This window comes from Copadichromis virginalis, linkage group LG22, assembly GCF_057382275.1.
Source record: "Copadichromis virginalis isolate Kocher_CV1m ecotype Utaka linkage group LG22, C_Virginalis_male_GT1.1, whole genome shotgun sequence".
Taxonomy (NCBI): Eukaryota; Metazoa; Chordata; class Actinopteri; order Cichliformes; family Cichlidae; genus Copadichromis; species Copadichromis virginalis.
The window spans coordinates 4,455,196-4,482,946 of NC_140638.1; the positions used below are offsets into that span (position 1 = coordinate 4,455,196).

Consider the following 27,751-nt stretch of genomic DNA (forward strand, 5'->3'; position numbering starts at 1 on the left):
TTTGCATAGTGTTTTTTACAACTTTGGCCCCTTAGAGGTCACTTCTGTTCCTTTTTACTGAGGGGAGCACTGAAGAATGTAGATCCCCATGATATTTGTGATTTCCACATGTTGTTCTTGATTTTTACAATATTTACTAATGTTAACTCAGAAAGTTACAAAAATTACTTACTGAGGAAATTATTTCAACATATTCTTGCTGTGCTAACACTTAATGTGATTTATCAATAGCAATGGATAAACATGGGTCTAGTGGTCTGACTTTATGGCAAATAATACATTTTGATAACATTTAGGTTATGTTAGCATTAGCACCATAAAAGGGACAAATCAACCGTTTGGTTGACCACTTTTTAAAAAAATTATTAAACATTTAATTTGACTTTTTTTAATGCTGTCAAGTGACATACATCTGTTTAGTAAGTCCTCTAACACTATCATATATCAAAAAATTATATCTTCCTATCTTAGTTTCATCAAAAACACTCAAAATATGTTGGATGTTTTTTTTGTTTCTGACTTCCTGGTTTGGAGAGGTATAAGAAGACCCAACAGTTTCCATTCACAGTGCCTTCTGGAGGATTTTTTTGGCATTACAGATGTAAACCAATTGGTAAAAAAGACTCAACAAGGTAGGTCAATTTCAGTGAAAGCCTCAGTTAGATATAGGGCCTGAAAATGTGCTACCAATTGGTTGAGCAGAACGCTAAAGGGTTGAAGGCTAGTTAGCTAAATAAAGAACCCGCAGTATGTGAACACTTCAAAAGTGTATTTTGCAAATGTCAAGGCTGATGATTTTAGATGAAGAATCTAGACCTCTCCATTGCTGTGTATGTAGCTAAAATCTTCCTCACATACTGCAATGCACTTTTAAAACTGCTGAAGGCCTAAGCGAACAGTACAGCCTTATAGTGTGTGAGACATTTTATCTGTCTAGGGGCAAGACCATTGAAGGTTGTGACTTTCAACATGAACCTAGAAGCTGAAAGCATGAGGTTACATTAACAATAGAGGAAAATATCATTTTTGAGGGAGAGATCACCATCTGCTTCTTCAAGGCTTGTGGAGCCTTCACAGATCTCCCACCTGAGCCTCGGGCTACAGAAGTGATTTCAAGGTTGGCAGCTCATCAAAATGAGTGGCAGGTGGTACAGATATCTTTCGTTAAATATATTTCTTTGTATTTTTTTTTCCTTTTTATTCACCATAAGATAAATGAAACCTTTTTCATGGATGTGTACAGCAGGAAATGACATTTGTGTTTCCAGCCTTACCTGGGCTTCATTGTCCTTGAGCAGTCGTTTCGTCCGTGCCCCACCGGGGTCGTCTGTTACATTAAGAATCACCACACTCTTCCTTTCCCAACCAATGAAAGAGCCATCGGTCATACCCTCCACCATGGCCAGGAAGTCCTCATAGCCATGGTGACGAGTGGTCACTACAGAGAAGGAGGTCCAGTCATACTCTTCAAGCACCTCGAAGATAACCTCAAGCTGGAGCAATGTGGAGCAGGTGAACTGGAGGTAGATGGAACCGCTCTCCTAAAAGATAGGAAGGAGACGCCATGAGACAGAAATTTATTTGGGGACTTGGACAAAGCAAACACAGAATTAAATGTCCGTTAATTAAATAATAATATTATAGCTTTAAAAGGTCCATTTAGTGTCAGCATCATAATCGGGAAATGGCATCTTCTTTAAACACACCTGACAAATTAAATGAAAAGCTAAACCCTTGACCCCCCACACTAAAGGGGATCTTGTGTTTCATTTACACATTTCTGCTGGCATGGATTGACACCACTTGTCCTTTTCAGGGAATGGCCTCTGCAAATTAATACAAAGTTGACTCATCACATTTATCTCAAATCATTTTTATGATGATGACGACCCATTCATAGGCATGAGATGTAATGTTTGCCCTCTGAATGGTCTGAATGTGAATATTATATCAATCATACACTCTGGCCTTCTCAGTGACCAGATCTCAACCCAACTGAACAGATGAGTGATGTTAGGCCAACATTATACAGTGTTACTTGCAATGTTCATGTTCGGCAAAAGTTAAAAGCTTTAAATCTGGCAACAAATGAGTGGCAAGTCTGCATCCATACACACACACACACACACACACACACACACACACACACACACACACACACACACACACACGGTCTCTACCAACTCCTGAAGTCTAAACCAGTGCCTGCATACTGCTGAGCTGAGGAGGTAGTGCACAGTGGGATTTTGGGGCTTTCTTTAAAAAATTAAAACAGTTTGCTGCAGCAGGAAACATCCAAGATGAAACCAAATCAGTAAACTGCTGGACCAGAAGAAAGTCTTGTTTGTACTCTCCTGACAGTAGAACCACCGCCGTGAGACATGCGATTCTGTATTTTTTATTTTTTATTTTTTAATCTCTTTTTCTATATCGTGTTAAACACAATATCAGTCATTCATATACCATCAATTCTCTGCTGCTTATCCTTTTTAGGGCCATGGGGGGGGGGGGGGGGGGCTGGAGCCTATCCCAGCTGTCTTGGGGGAGAAGCAGGGTACACCCTGGACAGGTTAACACAGACAGATTCACACCTATGGGAAATTTAGAGTTTCCAATTAACCTATCCCGAAGCACTCAAAACACATCTTAGATATTTTATGCCCAACAATGAATGACCATGTTCTTACTTTCTGTGCATCTACTGACACAATTTCCTGTTTTAAACACTAAGATCCGCAGTTAAAATCCACACTGCTTAACTGCTCTGGATGTAATTCAGTGATACTGGACTGTAAGTGTGTAAAAGTGAGCAAATTCATACAGTAGCTGTCTAAGCAAGTTCTCTTCCAGCTTAGCCCTTTTCTTTGTGTGAGACTGACTTTAGTCCTAAGAGGGGAGCACTCAGAGGAATAAGACAGTCTGTCAAAAAAGTCCTTGGTTTCTGAATAAGGCTTTCAGTGTCAATGAAGGAAACAATGATGGCCGTCCTCTCTGCTTCTCCACTCATGCTTAATCTGGACAGATGAGCTACTCAGTGAATTCTTTTCTATTGACTTTTGTGCCATTGTATTTTTTGCTGAAATGAGAACAAAGTATCAGGATGGGAAAATCCATAAAGGTTGAGAGTTGGAATGAATGTGAGCTTAAACACTGAATATATAGTAAAAAACGTATCATGACAGCGTGCATATTCCAGCGCTCTTTTGCTGTCCAAGGCTTTTATCGGTTTAGCTTGTACTAATTTTGGCTCTTTCTCAACATTAAACAAAGAGGTAGAGGGCATGTGTTTAAATTAATCATCAAGGCTCTGCATCTGCAGGTACATGTGGATGATCAAAGAGGAAACTTCAGGGCGTAGCTTTCCACCCATCCATGTCGACAGGGCTCACCTCAGGTTGCGCTAAACTGAACTAGGTCAAATATCAAACCAGCAGCCTGATTTATGATGTAAGCTTGTCTGCTTTCTTTAACCCAGCTGAGAGTAGAGTGTGCTGGGAACGTGCATCGAGTGAGCAGTTGGGTGGTGGTGTATGAAACAAAAATCAAAGCACATGTGTCCCCTTGGAAGCTGGAGCAAAAGAGAAGAAAGAAAACTTGCACTCTTGTAATTTAAACACTCACCAGAAACAATGAATGACTGACGTAGTGTCCCAAATCACAGCTGTAGAAGCACTTGTGACACAAGGTTGATTAATTCTTAAAGCGTATTAGGAAACATGTTTGACTCAGCGTCCCGAAGGCAATTAAGAACTGATTAGAGTTTACTTATCAGACATTTCTCAAATGCAAAGCTATACTCTGGAGGTAAAAATACCCATTTGTTGTGTTAAACCTCAATTGGCGGGGTCAAACAATCGTGGCTTTTCTAGATAACATTTAAATCAGTCACAGTGGAAAAGGCAAGACATAAGCTAAATCCTAGTACAGTGCTAGTAAACTGCAATGTACTCTTGTTAAATTAGCCTTACTGATTTCTCAAGTTCCAACCAACCAGCATGCTTCTACAAGCACAGATGCTGTCACTTAAACTAAATGTATGCTGTATACTGTTTTAAAGTCTGTTTTGATACACAAACTGCCAATTAGGTTCCCAGAACTAGATAGATTCTTACTTATATTCATAGGGAACTTAACATCTCAATATACCAGCAAACTATTAGAAGCAACATGCCAGGTTAAGTCTCTAGGCCCTTAAATGCACCACCTTAAATTGCCCCATGGGCTCTGCCTGGTTGCCTCGCAGAAAATCAAGAACTAAAGTTCATCCAAGACATGAAAATTCAGAGGGATGTTCAACATAACCAGGGGTGCACATAAGTAGTCCGCAGACGTGCACCAGATAAGAAGTTGCAACGAGTGTTTGCGTACATAAGATTTTCTGGAGGAGGACAGACATTTGTTTAGAACTGTTAAAGATGTCGAAGAAGCAATCTCCTTTAAGCAATTACTTTGGTGTTGTTGTGGGATTTCTCTTTAATGTATTGTCTTGATGAAATGCTTTGATGTTACTTAGTTTAGTATGTCTGGTTCACGCCTCACTCACGCTGGGAAACAGACGGTGAGGACCTGGTGAATGTCTCCCAGGAGACAGAAGCTCACACAGGAAGGCTTGGCCCCACAGTGGGGGAGAGTCTCACAGGTGATAGAGGGTTTTCTGTTTAGAGCCAAGGTGTGAACCTCAACTGTAAAAGCCTTTTGTTCTGTGACTGTGTTTAAAAGGAACCTGAACTGTTCATTGTCAGAGACAACTCTCAGTGCCCCCTGACTGACGTCTCTCCTCATGCATGGGAAATAAAGTGTTGGGTTTTAACTGCTCATCGTGTCTGCAGGCTTTGTTAATAAATTTCCACAACAGTGTTCAGAACCACAAAAGAAGCGCGTATTCTCGTACAAGTGGTTGCAGGAGGTGAGCTGGCTTCAAACAAATGATGCTGTGAAAATTCCACTCTAGCAGACAAAAACAGTGCCTTTTATATGTACGCAAACGCACTTTGCAACTTCTTATCTGGTGCGCGTCTTTTATTTTGACAGCGCATGCGCACCTGCGGACCACTTATGTGCACCACTGAACATAATGATGCTTTCTTTGTGTCAGGTAGCTCAACAAAATCCCCCAAAAGATGAGCTCAACGATGTGGTATCACCCTGCTTGTCAATCAAAACTATTTGCTTTAAGTTTTGTGTGCTCACATAGCACACAGCATATGACACATTCTCTCAGCTAAGAATCTATTTCACTCTTAGTCAAAGTCAAAGTCAAAGTCAACTTTATTGTCAATTCTGCCACATGTACAGGACATACAGAGAATAGAAACTACGTTACTCTCAATCCCTAGATAAAATAGCAAATGAACATTTAAATATAAGAGTGATTAAAAAATGCAGGTAAAATAATTAAAAAGTAAAAATTTAAATAAATACAATACAATTTTGCATATAACAAGAAAGCTATACAATATACAATATAATGGGTAAATGACATTGGGTGTAAACCAGGCAGAGTAGTGCAAATAGGCAAATAGTGCAAATGGAGAGCATAATGTCATGAAAAGCTGGAACTTTCAGCAGGTTTTAAACTGAAAATATTAACATAACCTCCAGAGCAGGTTAGGTGTGCATATTAAGTTGCAATGATGATCCATATGCTTTCTTACTTAACCCTTTAAGACCTACCATAGAACCAAGTCCGCCAGAGCTCATCTTATCTTATATTTTTACATGTAGTGCCATTTTGGGGACTATACTATACATCAATACAACCATTATAGCCCAAATTTTATATGCATTAAGTCCATAGTAACTACATAAATTGCAAAAAAGTGCAATTAAGTACAAACAAATTGAAATTTGTTTTTGTTCCATATATTTCTAGTTAGAGAAATTTAAGAGGTTTGTCCCACAAAAATGTTGCACAAAATAGTTTCAAACACGAAATTTATTTTTGAGATGCACCAGTTTTTATATACTGCAGGAAAAATGAAAATAAATATTATAATCCAAAAAAAACTCCACCATATGCATCAAAAGAAACTATTTCCAGCAGTGCAATTTGAGTTTTAAGCATCCCAGAAACTATTCAGAAAAGCATAGAGTCAAACAGGAAGTGTTTTGAACAGCAAACAGTTTTTGATCGGCAAAGCGTGTTTTTGTTGCTGCAAGTGCTTTTTATGCAGTTTTTGCAAAGCCATATGTGGAAGGAAACTGTGACCTAGGGCAAACTTATGGCACAAGATGTAAGTACAACTCTTCCGGTTTCATATACAAAAAAAATAAAAAATAATAATAATAATAATCATTGCGCTAGCTGACGTTGTTCCGGTTTACAAGGATTTAAAAATAGTTACGCAAAACGGAGCGTGCCCGCTCCGACCGGTTTTAAAGGGTTAAACAACTTAGGAAATGCAGGGTACACCCTGAACAGGTCACCAGTCCATCACAGGGATAGCCATTTTAAGAGAGAACTGTCTTTATTAGGCTAAAAGCTCTGACTTTGCATTCAAAATAACTTTCCAACTCATTAACCTATTTTGTTTTATCATTCTTTTATTGAGTCTGTTTTATCTTTTTGTTTTGTGGCATGGTTCGGTCAGACCTCCATCACAGAGAAAAGCTCACTGAATCAGATAGTGAGATGGTCCAGTCGAGTCACAGCCTTGTTTAGCCTCCCTGTACCCCAAACAGTTACACTGATTGATTTATCAATTCTTAATAATGGTTCCTCTACAGCAGGGATGGGGAACTCCAGGCCTCAAGGGCCGGTGTCCTGCAGGTTTTAGATGGTTCCTTGATCCATCACAGCTGATTTAAATGGCTAAATGACCTCCTCAACATGTTGTGGCGTTCTCAGGAGGCCTGGTAATGAACTAATCATTTGATTGAGGTGTGTTGACCCAGGGTCATATCTACAACCTGCAGCCTTGACTTAACCCTGCTGCCATCACTAAACTTAATAGGAACTGTTTTTCTTTTAATCTGATTCATCTTGTCTAAATACCAAATGTATATCTGTCAGGTTTATATAGGAGTGTGTTTTGTGAAGTGATGCCAAATGCTATCATGTTTCTGTAAAGCAAATTTAGCTATGGGTATAAATAAAGTAACCTTGAACTTTAACCTTTCCACTATAGAACAGGAGTAAGAATACCGTTAGCAGAAAATGCCATCAGTGAGCAGCCAACACGATAATTCACATGGAGCACTAAACATGAATGAAAATAAACAACAATTGAACATGGCTGCTGGTTGATTACAGGAAGTAAAAGACAATCTGGATCTGAATAAGGGAAAGCTGCAGCGTATATATGAGTGACTGATTAGCTGATTGATAGGGGTGCAACGATACACAAAATTCACGGTTCGGTTCGGTTCGATACTTTGGTGTCACGGTTCGATATTTTTTCGATACAAAAAAAATGTTCATGCCTTTTTAATTTGTCATTTATTAAAATTATAAATATATATTTTAACACAAAAGTACAGTTCTTAAATTTAACCCTAACCCTTGTGCGTGTTGTTTTTTAGCTCGTCATATTGCAGCCACAGAAATTCTTTTGTCCATGAAACCATAAAGCTGCACTTTCTTTTTGCCTTATAGTCTGATTTGTCATAACTTCTCCGTTTTGTGGTAAGCTTTTCTTTGGCTGTCACTTCTTCACCCTGACCTGTCTTATTTGGCTCAGCAGAACTAAAATATATATCTGTCTGTGAAGGTTCTCAGTCATCCAGGTCATCGTAGTGAAATATATATCCTGCCGCACTCACATAAGCTCAGCGATTCTCTGCGCGATCAACCTCTCACATGTTTAAGCTGCGGGAGATTTCACTTGTCATGTTTGCATAGTAAGCTAACGATTAATAAGACGATGTCAGAGGAATTGGTGCACAAATTATCATCACTCACAGATCAGTGCTGTCGCTCTCTATACACAGTTTGCGCGATTGCAAAGTGAAAGCAAAAAAACAAGCACAAATTCAAACACGATTTCAATATGTCACATATTGACAGTGGCTCACCCAATGACATAATTACCCAGCTACATTTCTGAAAGAATGCAAAAGCATTGACATATATTTTTCCTTCCTACAATAGCCCGACAGGCAGGGCAGAGATAGCCCCGGGACGTCGGGCTAGCGATATTGCGAGCCCTGTATCTGATTGAGGAATCACTCATCTTTGGAAAAGAGTTTATTACAGAGAAATGGCTCTTTCCAAAATAAAAGCTATACTATCCGCTTCTTCTGGGCTATATTCTCAGCAGCATATTAAACATATCAGGTCTCCATAAGGAGAATCCTGTGCTAACAGCTGTCTAAATGACTCGGCTAAAGTTTGTAGCATGCATGCTTGTTGTTTTTGTCTTTGCACTAGGATGATGTCGGTGTAAATGTGCAGTCATATTCGTTGTGTTCCCACTAGTGCTTTCAGGTTAATCTCGTTGAAATAACCTTAACGCCACAACATGGCAAATCTCCGTTAACGAGCTACCCTATACAGAGGGGCTAGACGGCCAACATGTTAACGCTAACTGCGCTAACACACTAGCTCCCACCCATGTAATTGAGCATTGCATGGCACATCCAACATACTGTTTTACTTTAGTCCATGACTCGCTTACCTTCAGGGTCATACGTCACATGAAAACCAAAATAATTCCAAACGCCAGATCTGAATGAGGGTGGGGAGTAGGGCTGGGCCATATTATACCGTTCACGATAATACCGGTATAATGTTAGGCAACTATAGGAAAATGAAATATCGCGATAGAATGGGAGTAAAACGCGCATGCGCAGTGCCTTTGTTTTCATACGCACATGGCCGGTCGTTGAGTGAAACAGATGAACCAGAATTGGTTTGTAAAAATGGTGCAACTTCAGTGATGTGGAACTGGTTTGGTGTTTGTCCGTCAGATACACAACAAAGCACATTTTTTTGCAGAACATGCAAGCGGCCATCGTTATTGTCGTATTTGTCGGACTAAGATGCTCTTAAATCTGGGAGTAATCTGGGTCCTAAGCTCCGTATGCTTCATGTCAAACAACACTGCAGCATCACTTAGAGTTAAAAACTGTCTAAATTCTTTCATCTTTAATAAAACGATCAGCATTGCTGCTTTACCAGGTGTAACTATAAAGTTTAACTTCCAGGCATCCATGAAAACAAAAGTTATTACATTTAACGGAGTTAGAAGTTAGCAGGAAGCTAGCGGAAGTTAGCTCGCTAGTTTCGCTAGTTACCTAAGCATGATATAGCATGTTCTGACTGAGAGATTTCTGAAAAAAAATCAAACGTACAGCTCTGCTATCACTTCCAACATAAATGAAGACAGGAAACTAAACAGCAGTGACGTTTGTAGGGTTACTGAAGTTGGGCTAGCTGGTATATAATGATGTGCTACGTGATCGCTAGCGACACAGCTATGTTAGCATAACATAAGCAGTGAAGCTGGAGGACGAACACTAACACTTTTCCACTTATAAAAGTTAATGTGAAGGTTCTTCATGGTTAGAGACAAATGCAATCGCATGGCAGGATGCTGTAAACGGACCAAACTTCAGTCAGGAGAACAACTGAGATAATCCATCCACAATACGAGGTTAGTTATTAATATACTGCAACAACATGGGAATAGAGCAGCTGCAGAGAATTCAACATTAATGAATCAATGGTACAGAAGTGGAGGAAGCAAGAAGAATGAGTTTAATAAAGTTTGATTTATCTGACTGCTTTGTTTCGCTTAATGTGCCTTATAATCCTGTGCACCTTATGGTCCGAAAAATGTGTACTGCACACTGCAGTTTAATGTTGCAAAGCACCTCTTTTTAACTTCAGTGGATATTATACATGGTTATGCTCAGGATATGTCAGCCCATTTCTACTGGAAATGCCTTTTGGTTAAACTTTCAGCAAGGAATTTGCATTTGCACTGTTACATTTTTATAAAGCTTTAATGTACATAAAAACCAGCTTCTTGTTTAAGTGAAAATAAATGGAAGGTTGTCTTTTTGCACTAGTAATGTTGTGGAGTTGTATTTTGTCTCGCATCAATTATATCGTCGGTTATATCGTTATCGCAAATTTTCAAATATATATCGTGATAAATATTTTTGGCCATATCGCCCTGCTCTAGTGGGGAGGTCCACTTCTGTCTTGCTAGCTTGCCCTGCGCTCTTCCTTCTGACCATGCTGTCTGTGTTGAGTGCTCAGTGATCGACTACTCCGCCTAGGCTGCACTCTCGAGCCTAGGCGGAGTAGTCAAATGCAGATTCACTGAGCGCTCAACACAGACAGCATCGTCAGAAGGAAAGTTGATAAAATAAATTACAAATTTTGTATTGTTCTTTTTTTTTCTCCCCTTTGGTTTTCTTTCTTTCTCTCCCCCTCTTTCTTTCATTCTTTCCCCCTGTCCTATCCCACAGTCATGTCTGTCCCGTTTGCAACTGAAAATAAAATAAATTCATAATTATAATAAAGGTCAATCAAATGGACCAATATGATGATCCACTTAAAATAAATCCTCTTGGCATCTTTCTTGGCCTCAAGACAACAATTCTGATGGCTATAGATCCAAACGGGACACAAAAAAAAAAAAAAGAAAAAAATTGTATTGTTCGATACATATGCGTACCGAACCGAAAGCACTGTATCGAACGGTTCAATATCGATACGAATATCGTTGCACCCCTACTGATTGAGCACAGCTGTGTCATATAATTGACAGGAAACGGAACAAAGGGCAGATGTATGATGAACTGAAGCGCACGACAAACAACATTTACAAAGTAGAACAGAGTGAAAGAAGAAGAGAGTCAGAACCATGATTCCTGGCGATGAATAAAGTCTCTTCTTATCTCATTTTATCAACTGGCAGAGGTTTGCAGCAGCTCCTCTTCTTTGATTGCAAGACCACAGATTTAAAAACCTCAAGTCACTGAGTCTACAGATAAGATTATTTAAAAGGTAAAATACATATTAGACTTTGTAAAAACCCAAGCGTCCATATTTGAATTAGTGGCATAAACATATGGAGTCTTTGCTGGCTCTGTAATGATTCTGTACCTTGTGCTACTTCAAAGGAACCTCACAGCCTTCTAGAAACAAAGTTGCTTTTGATTACGAATATGCCGACAGTTCAGTGCCTGAACGTGTATCATCAACCAGTATTTATATTCATCTACTCACAGAACTGCAACTGAAGTTCATTTGTAAAAATCACAATAACCACATCGTATTGTCAAGATGATCCACTTAAAATAAATTGGCCCACTTATTTCACATCACACCTGTCGCAGTGAACTGCTTTGTTAGCTTGAGCTGCTTATCGCTAATCACCGTCAGAAGGCATTACCTTCTTGCCACACTCAGATTAACTAGCTGGAGAGCAAACACCAAATAATTGGCCTACAACAATGAACAAAGCAAGAATCGTTTTAAAGAAGATGCCACAGTCATGGTTACTAACAGCTTCACGAATTTTGCCACTAAAATGGTGATCAATACATCAGTGGTGGGGAAAAAGAAATAAAAATAAAAACACAGTTACTGCAATTACTAATCCACCACTTCCCAGCTGTACGATAGTGGATTGCATTGTTACTCACACAGTCTGCTTCTAATGTCAAAAATCCAACACATTTTTCTTCACTGTGAAACTGCTGATGCTGACGAGCTCAGCAGCAGCACCAACAAAAGTGGAGCAGCTCGAGCAGACATTTGCTTTCTCTTCATCATGCTTACCAAGGAGATCAGAGGAGCAGTTTTCTGACTTTTTAAAGTATTTAGAAAATAACTGCCTCCTACGAGAGACTCGTAGGATAGAAGTTACATATTTCTCACCAGCTCTATTTTTTGCTACCGGAAGTATGACATACACCCGACTTTTTCATATAGAGAGAGTTACATCCATATTACTCACACGCCTAGATAATCTGTCAACTCTAAAGCTTTTTTTTTTTCTTTCTAAAAGAGTTATGAGCTCTGAATCAAGTCTGCGCCAGCCCTGCTTCTACAGTATGCTGAGACCAAGGTGGAGAAAAGAAGGGAGGAGAAACTGTACACTTTTAATAACTTCTCAGATTTCATGTCTGGCTCATCTACATAAAAGGTGCCATGCTGCTCTAATTTATATTCTTATATTAACAATCAATCAAATCACAATAGTTGCCATCCCTCACAGTGCCAAACCCGCAGAGAGTGATCGCAACGCCGCAGTACCGTTCATTAAGGTTTTGAGCTTCTTCGTTTTGGTTTTGCAGTTCACAAATTTCTGGTTTAGTCTCACTGCTTTTATTAAACTCATTTTCCACCACAGCAGGCAGCCATCAAAAGACTTCCAATAAACCTATTATACACCACCTGCCCAGCACCAAACAGCAGACACTAAGTCGGGCTGGCAGTGCGAACTTAGAGGTTTTAGGAGCTAATGGACTGATATTTCCCAGCTCCTTGAGACACAAAGTGGAGTGACATCATTCAGGTGGCAAAAAAAATTCAATTCAATTAAAAAATAATATTTGATGAAGTTTCAGCTTTGAGGGCAAAACATTAATTTTCTTGCTTGAAATCGCATTTTTAATTATTTATCAAAGTAAATGTTTAAAAACTAATCTGCCAAGTCAATAATGTAATTTTCATGAAGAAAAAGCTCATTAGGAAAGCATTCTTATCCAGTGTCAGATCGCAGAAGGTGTGATTCTTCACCCACTTAATCAGAAGCAAAAGCAAAAATGAACAAATGTGCCAGTAATTTAGTGATCGTACATAATCTAATTAAAAGACAGTGCAAACAAAAATGGCAAGTAGAGCTTTAGCCATTACTCAACCATAAATATGCTTTAAGTTAATGGATAGATTCATGTTTTCACAAGTGAATTTTAAAGCAGTCACATCCAAATATAGACACAATCCCTGCTTTGCTTTTCTGTAGCCCACATTTCTCTGTTAAGCTCCAACAAAAACAGGAACTTTGTCCCAGTAAAAATGCATCTTTCGAGGTTATCCACTTCATCCATGTCAGACTACTTTTTTAAAAACCTTGGCTGATTAGAAAACGAGACACAGGTGAAAGTGATTACACACATGAAGAGGAAATAAAACTGGTATCATGAAGCCATGAAAGGAAAACTGTCCTTCAAAGTAAAACAGGAATAAAACAAAGCTCTGAATCAAGAGGAATCCTGCTCGACATGACAACAGAGAAAATGGAAAAGGCACAGAAAGATGAGCCAGAAAGGCCTAAAACAACTAAACATGAACCATGACACTGGAAACATCTCGACCAAATAACCATATGGTAAAATCAAGCTTGAAAGATTGAAAATCACATGAATTAAGGATCACAATATGCCAGAATCAGAACAGGGACCCAAAAGCTCCACAAAAACAAAACTCCAACTGTAGAACAACAGCAAACAGAAGGCAAAATACAAAAGCACAAAACAGTGGAAGCCTAAATGCTAACTAGAAAAAGGACATACCAGCCATTTATTTCACTGGTGAACGGACTCCAGTGTTTACATCGGTGTGTAAACTTTGTCTTAGTAATAAAAAAAACTCTATACTACAGCAAGAGGTGAACGTAAAAGCAGACAAGGCAGCCAATCAGATGAAACTCAGGGAGGGGAGCCCTTAAACAGACAGGAATAAAAATGGCTGATGGAAGTGGAAATGAGCATTGGAGAAAACATGACATGATTGCACGATACTACCAGGTCTAAAAGGCACAATTTGAACTTCTTTTCATGCAGATCACTAAACATTTTCATTGGTTCTAATTTTGGTTTCACTAAATATTAACTATAAAATATAACTTTCAATTAAAAATACCAAAAACTGTTTCCTGGCCCCCTTCAAATGGTCTGAGGAGGTGAGGAGGCAATTATCACTTGGCTTATTTCTTAAAGTGTTTCATCTTCCAAGCCACAGAAAGTTCTTGGTTTAGTTCAAATGAAATTAACTGGGTTGGTGATGCAATGATAGGTAATCCATTTTTACCTGTGGCTCTCTTCCCAGACTGGCTCCTCCCCCAACGGCAACAACGGGAACCCCTGTCTGGGCAGAAACGAACTCCAGCATCGGGGCCAGAGGGGCGCGGTTCGGCGGTGGCGGTCTCTCTTCCTCAAACACTAAACCCTGGAAGTAAAACAAAGGTTGCACATTGAAACCTGGCACATCAGACGGAAGACATTACATCAGCTTCATTGAGAAGCAATTTCATAATCATCTCACCAGAATTATATTCATCAAAGCCATTATTATTTTTTTTTTTTAATCGTGGTGCTCCGAACCCCGAGAATAATTCAAAGACTAACCAAGTGAGCAAAAGTTAATGGAACAATAAGTACATTCACATGCTGTTCACAAAATTCCTGAGAGCACTTCATTCTAATGAAGACTGTATTTTCTTATCCTGCTCAGAAACTGAATCTCTCCAAAGACTTTCCGAAATTTAATGAAGTCATGAAACATCTATCAGATGTTGGGCTTTGCTTCTCTGCTTGGCAATCAGTGTTCAGAGATATAATCAGAGTTAAATCCCTGCAGTGGACTGGCATCCTGTCAGGACAATGGGGTGTGTTGTACCTGTGCTGCTTAAGCTGCTTCACACCACAGAAACAACAGATAAGCTCCTGGCTTATGGGCCACCTCAGCTCCTGAAGGGCCTGCTAGGTGTGGCTGTTGCATGCATGCTGAACTATTTCTGCAAAATCTGTCTCTCTCTCGATATATATGATTTCTTATTGAAATCTGTGTTGCTAATGGTGTTTTGTGTGACAATTTTTTTCTAGAAATCCCTGTCGCATTATAAATAAAATCATGAAAAATGCATGAACTTCTGGTGAGGCTATTGCTTTACATAATAATATGAGGTGGAGCTATTGTGATTTGAGGTTGGCTTGATGACTTAATGCTTGTTTTCTTGTAGCGATTCGGGGAAGTGGATTGAAGTTAAGTGTAGATGACAGCTCAATTCTCAAAGGGAAGCATTTGATATGCAAATAGCTTATAAACAGGACCTGGAGATAGGGTGGCAAGTGTTACTTAATAGTTAATATCATACTTGATCGAAGACATTCATAACAAGACCCTTCACTCTGCTAACATGAAAACAGACAGAGACACAGATTGGATACATGCATGCATAATGTATTTTTCTGTTGATGAATGGATGGATTAATATATGGCCGAGTAAATAAATCAGCAGTATAGTATGCAGCACATTTATTACCTCTCTGTATGGTCACAAGCAGCTCTCAAGTTGCAAACTCAGATCTGTTCCCATCCACAAGAGTCATACTATGAATGAATGAGTGAATAGATGAACAGTGAACATGGATGAATAGAATAAAAGCACAAAACACCAAACCACGACACTTCCCTAACAACCTAACACATGCATTTCTCTACTAGAAACCTCTGTGACGCGTCACAGTAAGAGTACCTGAATTATCACATACATGGTCCCATGCATGAAAAAGCATTCACTGATTCATTTAAAGCCACATGACCTATCAAGAAGGTAAATGAAAAGAACCTCACGCATGCTTTCCAACAAAGTCCATCTGACAGTCACAGCGCTTCATACTGAGACTGGCCAACTGTGCAGATGTGAGTAATTATGCAGGATTTGGAGTTCTCCTTTTATTCTTCCTCCGTAACACCTTTTGTCAGAGTGCATCACTGTGACCAACTGGTAATTTCAATTAAATGAATCCTCATTAAATCTAATAGTGATAATTACAAAAGCTGCAGTGATACAGAATCCTTTGTACGTCATACAGATGATGATTATCATAGTACTGAAGAGCCATTCCAAAACCGATTAAGGCTACTCAGATTACATTCAGTCTGAACCAAACACACTGCATATAATCTTAATCTTTCTTATCTTTAAAAAATATTTTCAAAGTCAATTAATTTTCTTGAAGACCAGCATTGTTTACATCAGTATTTCTACATTTGAACTGTTGTTGCATTTGTTAGTGCTTTGCTGTCTTTATCGCTCTGCCTCTTGTGAACTAAATTTGTCTCAAAAAATGATTTATAGGGGACAAAAAGTCATGTACATTATCATATATAAGATGTTTAAGAGTAACCACATTGGATCTTGACATCCAGCCATTATCACATTTTGACCTGAAGGGAACTTTTTTTTTATTTTTATTTTTTTATCACTATTTATGATGACTTTGTTCCAATTTTGGCGATGTTAACAGTTTCTCTCTTACAGTCTTTGGGAATGTAACAGTAGGTTTGTGTACTTGTTTGTCTACCTGCAGTGGTGTTGTGGCCAGCAGCTCACACAGCTGCAGCAGCAGGGTCCCGGGACTGCTCTCATTCACAGCCAGGTAGATGACGTTGGCCTGACCCGAGGGCGTCATCACCGTCTCCCCCACGAGCGCGGCCAGCGACAGGTGTGACGAGGAGGAAAATGAAGTCATCTCGGCCACTTCAGCTAATGAAGCTGTCTCTGTTACTCCCCTTCCTCCCCCTCCTCCCGGACCGTTTCCCGGACCGGGCCCCGGCTCCCCGACCCCCGCACCTCCCGCCACCGGCGTCTCCGGGAGCAGGGAGGAGCCCGAGTGGACCACGGCGATGTTGACACCACCTGAGTCCCTCTCTCTCTCCCGGGGCCGGAGAAGCAGGGGGGGCGAGGGGCGCGCGGGCCCCGTACAGGCCAGGACAGCCAATAGCAGTGAGAGGGCGGGCCTTGGGGCCACCATGGGGTAAAAGGGGGGCCAGTTGCAGCTGTCGGAGGGAGTTTGGCAGGTGTTGGCAGGTGGGGTTTGGGGATTTAAGGGTAGTGGGTGGTGCCTCTAGGGAAAGAGGGGAGGAGGAGAGGAGGGAGGGTGGTGAGGGGGTCGGCGGTTCACAGTGCTTCACCTGATGAGGAGAAGAGACCCTGGAGAGGGAACAGAGAGAAGAGCGTGTTTGAATGAAGAACTGCAGCTGACCTGCTGTCATACAGCTTCTCTAACCATAACACGCATTTCAAACAGTCACTTATTTTTCTTTGTTATATATCAAGTATGCATTTATGCATTATCTCAAGTGGGACGGCTGATTTATGTAGGCGTTGTGAAACACTTATTCTCCAGTAAACAATGTACATAAATGACACAGTACACCTACTCATCCTTGAATTTAATGCTTCTGTTCCGACATCCTGCAAGTCTGTAAACAAAGGAAGGATTCAGGCAGGCAGAAGCTGCTAATTTTCTTAACACCGCTTGCATCCCTAACAGCAAAATTCTGCTGACATTTCAGATTAAATAGGACAGCACATAAAAGTTAAAAGATTCACATTTGTCAGAGTGCAGTGCAAAAACTCCAGTGACTTTATCATCAAAGGTGCCATATCAAAACGAGGATCTCGTGGATTAATTCTTATTCCAAATACAACATGGGGCTGAAGTCTGGAGAGGATAGTGGCTTTTATTCTTGCATTCATAATGGAGCAACAGAATTAAACCAGAAAAATCTCATTAAGCAAAACCATCAAATCCTCTCTGTCTATGGACCAATAAGAAAACACCGGGTGCCTTGTTTCCTTTATATTTATCAGGCCAACGTTGCATCTGAAGTCCTTTTATTCAAGTAACAAAACATGTCTAAACTCAGCAGTTTAGTGTTATTTCACTGGTCTCAGTGCCAGCTCATGTCACCTGCCCTTCTGCCCATCCCATTTGCAAATCACACATGCATGTCACAAAATGACACACCACCATTTAAGTGGCTATAGCCTCACTCATGTTGCTGCACATCTGCTACCAGCTTTGCAACTCGTCTGCACCTTATGTCCTCTTTGTCATGATTTGTGTGAATAAATGATGAATAATCCTGAAAAGAACCATTGCAGTGTTTAGTGTGGAATCCAGCCAAAGTGAAACTAGAAGTGGAGGAAAAAAGCACAGTAAGCAGGTCAGGTCATTTCCTCCGAGATAAAAACCTGTCTTCTGAACTTTCTATCTCTAACAAATTTGGATTGTTTTTCGGGGTTTGTTTTTTGCACCTTTAAGCAGAGACAGAGAAGTGAGTTGGAGCATGGCGTTGTGGGGATGAGCCCAAAGGAACAAGCAGGAGCAAGACCACAGATAATAAATGGAGAGAACAACTGGAATAAAGAAACAAAGAAAAACCTGCAGGTGACAATGGTATAAAAGATGAACTGAGGCATGAAAGGAGTAGAAGAGCCTCAGATAGAGGAGTGTAGATTCAGCTGCAGAGAGAACATGCCGTTTGTGTTTGTAAAGGAGAGCAAAAGGGTGAACAGCGAGACCTCTGTGGATTTATGAAAGTGGAAAGGAAGGAATGTTAGGAATATGCACAGAGCACTGGTGTGTACATATAAGTAGGTGCAAAAGACAGATAAAGAAGGGCCAACCAGTGCATCAGTAGATGGGCAATATGGTAAATGGCCTGTATTTGTATAGCGCTTTACTTAGTCCCTAAGGACCCCAAAGCGCTTTACACGTTCAGTCATCCACACATTCACACACTGGTGATGGCAGCTACATTGTAGCCACAGCTGCCCTGGGGCGCACTGACAGAGGTGAGGCTGCCGGACACTGGCGCCACCGGGCCCTCTGACCACCACCAGTAGGCGGTAGGTGAAGTGTTTTGCCCAAGGACACAACAACCGAGACTCTCCGAGCCGGGGCTCGAACCGGCAACCTTTCAATTACAAGACAAACTGCCAACTCTTGAGCCACAATCACAATATGACTGCAATGAGCTGCATACTACTGTATATAATGATTTCTACCTATAAAATAATAATAATAATAATTTGTGCATGATCTAACATTATGACCAAAGTCCAAATGTTCCAGCTAAGCTGAAATGCACAGAAAAGGCAATCACAATAAAGACTCTGCTGCAAATTCCCTCCAGAGCTACCCTTTGGCACTGTAGTTGATGGTTTTCCAGAGGAATCCTCGGGGGAAGTAATGATTATTTTCCTCATATTTCCCACTACTAGTTGCTTAAGATGTTGATTATGCAAATGCACACTTTGAAGTTTCTGTATACTACAGTCTAAGCTACGCTTCTGCCAGGAGGACTACCTGCTTGCATAGTTGCAATGAATGAAAACATGTTGACTTTTACTCTGACAAAAATGAAAAATCTGACACTTGTCTCCTTTGCAACTTGACAACATTAACTGTAATATAATTAAAATTATCCAATATTGAAATACTGTAATAATTCAAATCCTTAAAATGCAGTAGTCTTTGGTGAGCAGGTGATCTTTAATTTATTTCATGAAAATTATTCTATTTGAGTGAATTTTAAAAGTCTAAGTCTGTAATTTTTTTTAATGATCTAGATTTCATACTTCATCAGTTGTCTGATCTTATAAGTCCCATGATTGCTGCCTATCTTTATACGCGTTACACATTAAACAAAATTATTACCATCATGAGGTTACCCAGATCCCTGTATATATGTCTTAGGTCTGCAGTCATAAAATAATCAGTCTGACAAGGATTCGTCGTTGCAAATATGTGTAGGTAGGCATTCATGGGCTCTTAGAAATACCCAATTGGATAAATCAACTAAAGATAAGCCTTAACAATATACTAATATGCACCACTGCAGCTTGCTTTTTCTCTCAGTGTCCTTTTGGTTGGTTGACGTTGGCTCATGGTAGATGGTGAAACAAACTGCTTGTCCAATCACAAAATGAAAAGCAACTATTCGTGTGCCTACCCTTGCCCATACAGGTTCCAAGGACAATTTCCCAGATGGCTCTGTGTAACAAACCATCTGTTGTGTCAGGTTAATCATCAGGTATCCCACCTGACAGTCATGTACACCTTTCTGCTGCCTGTTGTGCACTTTGACCACTTGATGATGATAATAATAAAAAAAGAAGCCACAATTCAACAGCTGACGAGGAACATGTTTACCGTTTGTTGGCTGCATCGCCCTTAAGCGTTGCACACGTTCACACATCTAGGAAGTGCCCAACACACACACACACACACACACACACACACACACACACACACACACACACACACACACACACACACAAACATATCGACTTAGTTGTTCCGGGTTAAACAACTTGCTCGAGGGCACCTCAACTGTAATTGCTGAGGGAGTCAAGAAAGATGGTTTTTCAGACACAGATTAAATTTTACAATAGTTTGATAAGACTCTGTACACTGTGCTCAGCTCTACTAAAGATGTCCATGTAAGAGCTAAAAGAGGTAACAACACTATCCTGCAGCAGGTTAACATGTAAGTCTGCCTGACCGAGGCACCACAGACATTTCCTCCCCTCTCACTGTCTAGTTGAAATAGGTAGAAGACTAACAGGCTGATTCTGACACTATTTTATTTCCACTTTTTACCAAAGGAAAAATGTAGAGATCAGAGATTTGATCAGGACAGCTGACACAATAATATGTGGATGAAGATGAAGCATCTAAACAGCATGATAAAATAAAACATTAGCTTAGAGACCCGTGAGGCTGGAACACAATCATATTACAGAATCATTACCACCGTAAAAATACAACTATTGGGTAAAATAATTCAAGCAGCATATTCTACTGTGAACTGATCCCTTATTAATCACATACTGAACATAGAAAATAATTAAAGATATTATAAACAGACTTGTATTAAATACAAAGAGTGATGTGAGTACATAGAGATACACCTACAGAGAAATCATGAAGCCACGGCTCTCCTTGGCTCTATAGCTTACAGCGAGTTTTAGTTTATTGTTACAGCTGTGCCTTTACTTCACTTGGTTTTGTTTACTGTCACTCTCATTGTTTCATTTACGTAAAGAAGACAGCTGCTTTGTGGAGAAATCCCACTAAGCAAAACGTGGCAAAAAGGTAGCGAACGTAGTGGGACATGGTTGCTACAAGAAAGTGAATCAAAAATTTACATTAAACAGACGCGACTAAGATTACAAAGGTGATTCAAGTGTCTGTGAATGTGATGTTTGCTGGTGCCAGATGGGCTGGTCTGAATATTTCAGAAACTGCTGAGCTAGTGGAGTTTGAAGAGTTTACAGTGAAAGGTCTGAAAAAGGGAAAATATCAGTGAGCAGCAGTTCTCTGTAACAGAATTCCTTGTTGCAGCCAGAGGTCAGAGAACAGTCTGACTGTTATGATCTAAGGTAACAGTAACTCAAATAATCACTTGTTATCACTAAGATATGCAGAAGAACATCTCTACACACACAACACATTGACCTTTGAAGGTTACGGCAGCAGAAGACCACACCAGGTGTCACTGCTGTCAGGTAAGAAATTAAGGTTACAGCTTACAGCCTCTCTGAAATTAGACACCAAAATGCTGTAGAAAATGTTGCCTGGCCTGATGTGTCTTTATTCTGATTTCTACATTTTGGAGGGTAGAATCAGAATAAACAACATAAAAGCACGGATCCATCCTGCTTTCTCTCAGTGACTCAAGCTGGTGGTGCTGTAATGGTGTGGGCTTTTTTTCTTCGTGTCCCTTAATTCCAAATAAGCATTAATTAAACCCGACAGACTGACTATTGCAGCTGACCACGTCCATCTCTTTATGACCACACTGTACCCTCTTCTGACGTCTGCATCTAGCAGGATATCGTGCCATGTGACAAAGCTCAAATCATCCCAAACCAGTTTTTTGAATATGACAGTGAGGTTGGTGTCATAGTGTCTATGACCTCCATGGACTGTGGAGATTGCAGTTCAGAGCACCTTTGGGATGTGGTGGAACAGGAGATTCACATCATGAATCTGCAGCAACTGTGTCACACTGTCATCACAGTCTCGACCAAAATCAACGAGGAACGTTTCCAACAGCTCTTTGAATCAATGCCTCAAAGAATTAAGGCTTAATAAAGTGGCAGCTACGTGCATTTCCTAACTCTGTTGTCTCAGAGTTCATAATTGTACACAGAGATTTAATTTAATCAAGAATTTGCATATATTGTATATATTACAGTACAGAGCACTGTGACCTAGTTACACCACCTCCTATTAATAAATGTTAATGTGAGCAGTGTGCATTATCAGTACTATCCTCTAGTGGATAAGATATTAAGACATCACTTATCTACTCTACATTAGTGCATTACTAGGTTGCTAAAATGTCTGCAAGAACTGATTTCCCGGGTGAGGACAGAGAGACCCCAGTTGTATCTTTCACATAAAAATCCAGCTTTAGTTTCTCTTACGCTGTCAAACACCATCAGTCACACACTTCAGTACATTCCAGAAGTTGATAAGTGTTGTAATTTTCTTTTTGGGTGTCCCCTCAGATAACCTCTTTTCAGTAACAACATTATCTGTTTTTAGCTTTAGGGTCAAAATTGGAGTTAAATCGAATGTAACTGACTGAAAGGGGGAAAAAATGTGATCTCTGCCACTAAAGTAAATCCTGATTCTTGTGCAATGCTGCCAGTGAAGGAAAAGGCTGGATTGTAGGGGATCATGGATTTATATTACAGTTTCATAAAGGGCCATGTGTCGTTCCCAAATGGATCAAGAAACAGCAGCAGGAGTCATTTTACAATATGTGAATATGTGGATGTGAAATGTAGTACCTTCAACTGTATTTAAGATATACAATATTCATGGGATTGCGTGCGTTTACTGCAACTGTTCCTGTGAACATTCCGCAATATACTGACGGGACTGCAATGCACAGCACAAAACAAAGCTTTAAACATGTCCCTTCGGCCTGAGTGCTGTGTAATATACTGCCAAGAGCAGTCCAGCAAACAGAAGCTTTTTCTAAGCATTACAGTGAATGTGAGGATATAAAGTATATATTACGCTGTGGTTCCATATTGTCTCCAAACTCTACTTTCTTTTTAGCATTTCATAGCTGGTGAATTAAATTAATGATATGAAGAAAGATATAATTGCCTTTATTAAAGTAAACCTATTATGCTTTAATATATTCTGCCACTTACATATTTTTATAGCGCTGATGGTCCAAATTACCAATAAGCAGCCCAACGTTTTTATGATGTTGACTGAGAATGTCATTAATATGATCATATCAGGTTCTAAAATGGTTTGTTTCATACTGTGAACTTAATGTCTTCACATGCAATGAGCTGCACTATATGAAAGTAGGGTCCACAAATATAAAATATGCAGTTTAGCTCTCCTTTAAATGCAAATATTTAATTTTCTGCTTTTAATTTATTAAAAGCAAAAACGAAACGAGCCTATGAACATGTTCTTTAGTAGCCACTTTAAAATTCTTCACATGACAGAGGCTTTGTTTCTTCCATGAGGATTAGTGTTTCATAGCATACAAATTGTTCAATAAAATAAAAAGTGTATGTTTTATTTTAGCAAGATCATCTTCATAATGTGTTAAATTGACGTGCATTTAAAAAACATTAAAATGATGTGCTCATGTTTGAACATTACAAAGATACATTAAAATGTTGTTGTTCATTAGATCGTAAAAAGCCTAAAACTCAGCCTGGTGAACACCAGACCGAGTGTGACATTGACACCGTCACATAGTAATATGGAAAACAGAAAATAGAGAGCAGGTGTGTGACGAGACTTGACTTTCTTCCAAAAGACGTTGGCAAAAAGTTGGTAAAACACTAAGTCCTGAAAGCTTGGTGTAATACTGAGACATAAGCCTGACCATAGGTCTTATCATCCTACCTCACGAGTGCAATCTCAAAATTTATTCAGCCACAAAGCAAAGATTTGTGAAATACCTGAAGCCTGAAAACTGGAGGTGCTTTATAAGAGCAGACCAATGCAAATGGTTTTATAATGAAACGTTTAGCAGTCAGACATGAGTGGCTTGATTGAATGTTTATGACTTTCTTTTGGATTTAGGTGTTTTTTTCAGAACTGAAAAAGTTGCTCAAATTTTCTTGCAAGTGTATGAAAAATAAAGCAGTAAGGTAACATTTTTCTGTGTGAACCATCAGAGTCGCTCTGCTTAAAATGTAATGAATGCTGAAGAGCATACAGAGAGACTGCATGTGAATCATACCTGTTATGCTACATAGTCTTAATACCAGTCATTAGTCATGCTGTTGGCCTTGGCTATACTGTGTATACAGGCTCAAGCTGTTGACACTTATCAGACTTAAATACACGGAGAAAGGGAAGCAGTATGAGGACTGCAGGCTGCCAAACAGCAGACGCACAAAGCTGTCAAGACACCAGCATTATCACAGCTTTCAGTGACTGTCTGTTTATTTAAAGTAAATGGTAAATGCTTGAACTAAACCTGTCCATTTAATTTAATTTCTTTTATTTTCTTGCCTGCACATCTTAGGGACACACTTCATCATGTGGCACACGTGGATGCAGCAAAGTCACCTGTGCTACTTTATGCAATTTATGTAGAAAAGCTGTGTCTTTGCACATACAGAGTCTGTTAAGAAAGGAAATACTTTGAAGCTATTTTTGGCTGAGTCTGATCAGTGATTTGATTAATGATGATAAAGGTCGCTTGTTATCTTTTCTCCAATCTTCACTGTGTTGTAGCTGTTATATTTTCTTCAATATTGCTCTTTGCTGCTGCAGTGACCCACTTTCCCATCGGCATCGTTAAAACTTCATCTTGTTCTATGTTGTGTTATCTTTTTAGAGGACAAGATAATCTTCATTGTATCGATTAAAGTTAACGTGTGCCACAGGGCAGTTGTGTAAAGAGAAGTGTGGAACTGAAAATCATTTAGCATCCTGTACATGTAGCAGGAATTTTGACTTCCGCAGCCTTAAGCCTGCCTTCAAAGTGACATCAACTACTTGATGAGCTGTTCTGGAGTTGTGAATGGTAAAAATACAGTAATTTAACCTCGAATCCAAACAGTACACTACCACATATTCTACCGCGAATCAAATTTTTCTTGACTCCTGCAAATATACATGAAATGACGTGGATCATTGCGCACTTGTCAAATGCAATAAAAGAAATGCTGAAAGGTTTCAAACTTTGGAGGAAATTACTTCTCTTTTAGTCATAGTCTACATGGTTATAGCAAAGAAAGAAAGGACGAATGAAAGGCAGAAAAGAGAGTGCTAGAAAGCCGGAGATACAGTGGCTACAGTTTTCTGATGCATCGAGGTTTACTGATTGGCCTCTGCAGTGAGAGCAGTGTAAGCATATGGCTTTAACCTAGAGGCAGTATCTACTACTTGGCACACAGAGCAGCAAACAACACATGCAAGTCATGCAGTATTCATGGTCCTGTGTTGGTGTCTGTAAAACTGGAAATTCACCTGAATTAGACCTACCAGGGCTAAACCACACAGCTGTGCACAGTTCTTCAATGAGCCAACAGGAAGTAGCCCGATGGCAATGATGGCACGCATTGGTTGCAAAGTTGACTTGAACAGGAAAGACAATGGCAGCACAATAAAAGAAGAATGGACAAAACAAAAATTATAAGCAAGGAAAACTATGTTTGGTAACTAGGTAGGTTACCAAAGGTAGGTAGATAGCAGGTTTTTCCCATGAAAAGCAATTATTACTATTACCTGCTGCCAAATTAGCTATATGTTACCCTGTTTTAGGTGATTATGCATAAATTATGACTGATGGGTGGCACAGGAAGCCATAGAAGAATAAGAAGCCCGGAAGCTCCTGAAACTTGTCTGTCGCCATTGCAGATAGCCACACATCAAAGGTTGATTCAGACACATCAAAAATCCTGAAAAGGGTACTTACATAAACAGTAAGATAGAAAGTTCATGCCAGTTTTTCAAGTTACACATTTTTAACACCACGCCTATCTTATATCTGACTGTGAACCATCTCATTTTCCCTTCTGGAAGGGAAAATGACCAGAAGATTGACCAGTCCAATACATGTAAGTGTTCTGCCAATGTTGTGGTTACATTTTAAATTTTGTGTGAAAGTTTACCAAATCTGAGACTTATTCAAGAATATTTATGCTAATTTACTTGGCCTCTGTTAAGAACTTAGCTGATTCTAACAGGTCCTATATCGATTTAAAATAGTAAAAAAATAGTTGCAAATGAACCTTTTTGTTGAAAATCTTGATATAAATAATATGAAAAAGCACCTCTGATTAAAAAAAAAAAGGAAAACCTTGTTTGTGGAATTAGGATTGTTAATTATTCCTTTTTTATTGAATGTGCTTTTGTTGATGCTACCGGAATTGACATTTAATAGGCTTAATTAAAAAAAAAATATGTAAAAAAAAAAAAAAGGCATGAAAAATCTGAAGTGAACAGCTGTGGTGGCAGTAAATGTGTCAAAACCTGGATGCAAATTAAGCTGTTGTTGGAAAAACAAATTGCATCCTACACAAACACTCTCCGGAGGGATGAGAACAAGAAATGTCAAAGCGGCGGCTTGTGGGAAAGATGCTAGAGCACATTGTGCATTTAGCACATTGCAGTGCTGGAGAGATGGATGTTTTTCTGTGCCTGTGTGAAGGCTGCTAATATATGATTGATTATCAATCAGTATTCTGCTGCCTTAGAAACCGTGGGATGCACCAGAAGCATTGGAACAACTGGAGCTGTGAAAGCAGACACCAAATCCTGTACGTGTCAAACCATATATGTTTAAATTTTTTAAATTCCCTGTATGACCAACACAACAGCTGTGCTCAAACAACGATCTGCAGGTTGAGGTGTGTGTGAGTGTGTGAGTATGATTATGTGTGCACAGAAATAATGACTACTAAAAGAAAGATGAAGATGTTCAGCAAGAACCAAAAAGAAACCACACAGACAGAGAAAAGGTGTAAAGAGGATATGCAGAAATGCAGTGACAACAGCGTCTGCAGAGGGGGAAGGGAGACGTGGAGTGGGGGGAGGAGCGGCTGGCAATGTACGCAACGATCAATCAACATCACTTTATGTCAGCATACTCACAAAGTGGAGTACAGTGTGTTTCCTTAGGAGCTACGAACCTCCGGCTCTGAGGGCAGAGCGAGCGTGGCCACTCCCCTGTGTATTGATTATGGCTACTTATGGCACCCACGGGTTTCATGTTCCTTTTCATTTTTCTCTTTTGCTGCATTTCTTATAGAACATACTGCTCTCATGCTGGCAGTAGAGCCAATCACTCTCATTCCACCGAGTGCTGCTACAAAATTAATTAACTTTACTGCACTCTGCCTACATTTTTAGCTAATGCTAATTATGAGAACTTTTCATAGATACATCACGCTAAGGAAATTGGATTCTCTTTGCCAGTATTCCAGTATTTTATTTATTTGAGGAAACAAATAAAGAAATTATATTTTGTAGTTTTGTTTGTTTATTTGTTCTGGTAATCTCAGTGTCACACCTTAGCTAAGACATTAGACACTAGGGTCCCACATGTGGTTACTTTAAGTAGCAGAAAGACTTTCATTATTATTATTATTATTAATTACAAATAATTATAATAATTTGTAATAAACTGTGACAAAAAGATTATGTATGTGTGTGGATGATTTATTTATTTAAAAAATAAACTTTTTTTTTTTTTTTACCATAGTTGCTTACTGTGTTATGAGATCAGTGTGGACTTTAATTACTTTAAAAACGAATCAATCACTAATTATTTAATCACTCGTGATGATTTGATGTGGACCAGTATATGCTCTCTGATGTGAAAATAAATGTTTTGCTTGGTGCTGTATTGTCTGATTTGGGCTTTCATGTTCTGCAAAGAGGCAGAATGGACTTGTGCTGTAATTGTGTGCTTAGAGCAATACAAAATGATACAGAATGGGAGAAGCTGATTGACAGAACGTTTCAATAATTGCTTCTTTGCTTGCTTTGT

The 27,751-nt window shown here is 39.4% G+C and overlaps 1 protein-coding gene across 1 annotated transcript in view; it reads right to left on the reverse strand.

Moving 5' to 3' along the window:
* Nucleotides 1-27,751, reverse strand: part of grin2da (glutamate receptor, ionotropic, N-methyl D-aspartate 2D, a) — a 282,945-nt gene that overhangs the window by 161,504 nt on the left and 93,690 nt on the right. The window contains exons 2-4 of the mRNA XM_085446989.1: nucleotides 16,270-16,898; nucleotides 13,991-14,128; nucleotides 1,275-1,541 (exon numbers count right to left, since the gene is read on the reverse strand). Coding sequence (XP_085303115.1) covers nucleotides 1,275-1,541; nucleotides 13,991-14,128; nucleotides 16,270-16,719 — 855 coding nt within the window. The 5' untranslated portion in view covers nucleotides 16,720-16,898. The remainder of the gene's footprint in view (nucleotides 1-1,274; nucleotides 1,542-13,990; nucleotides 14,129-16,269; nucleotides 16,899-27,751) is intronic.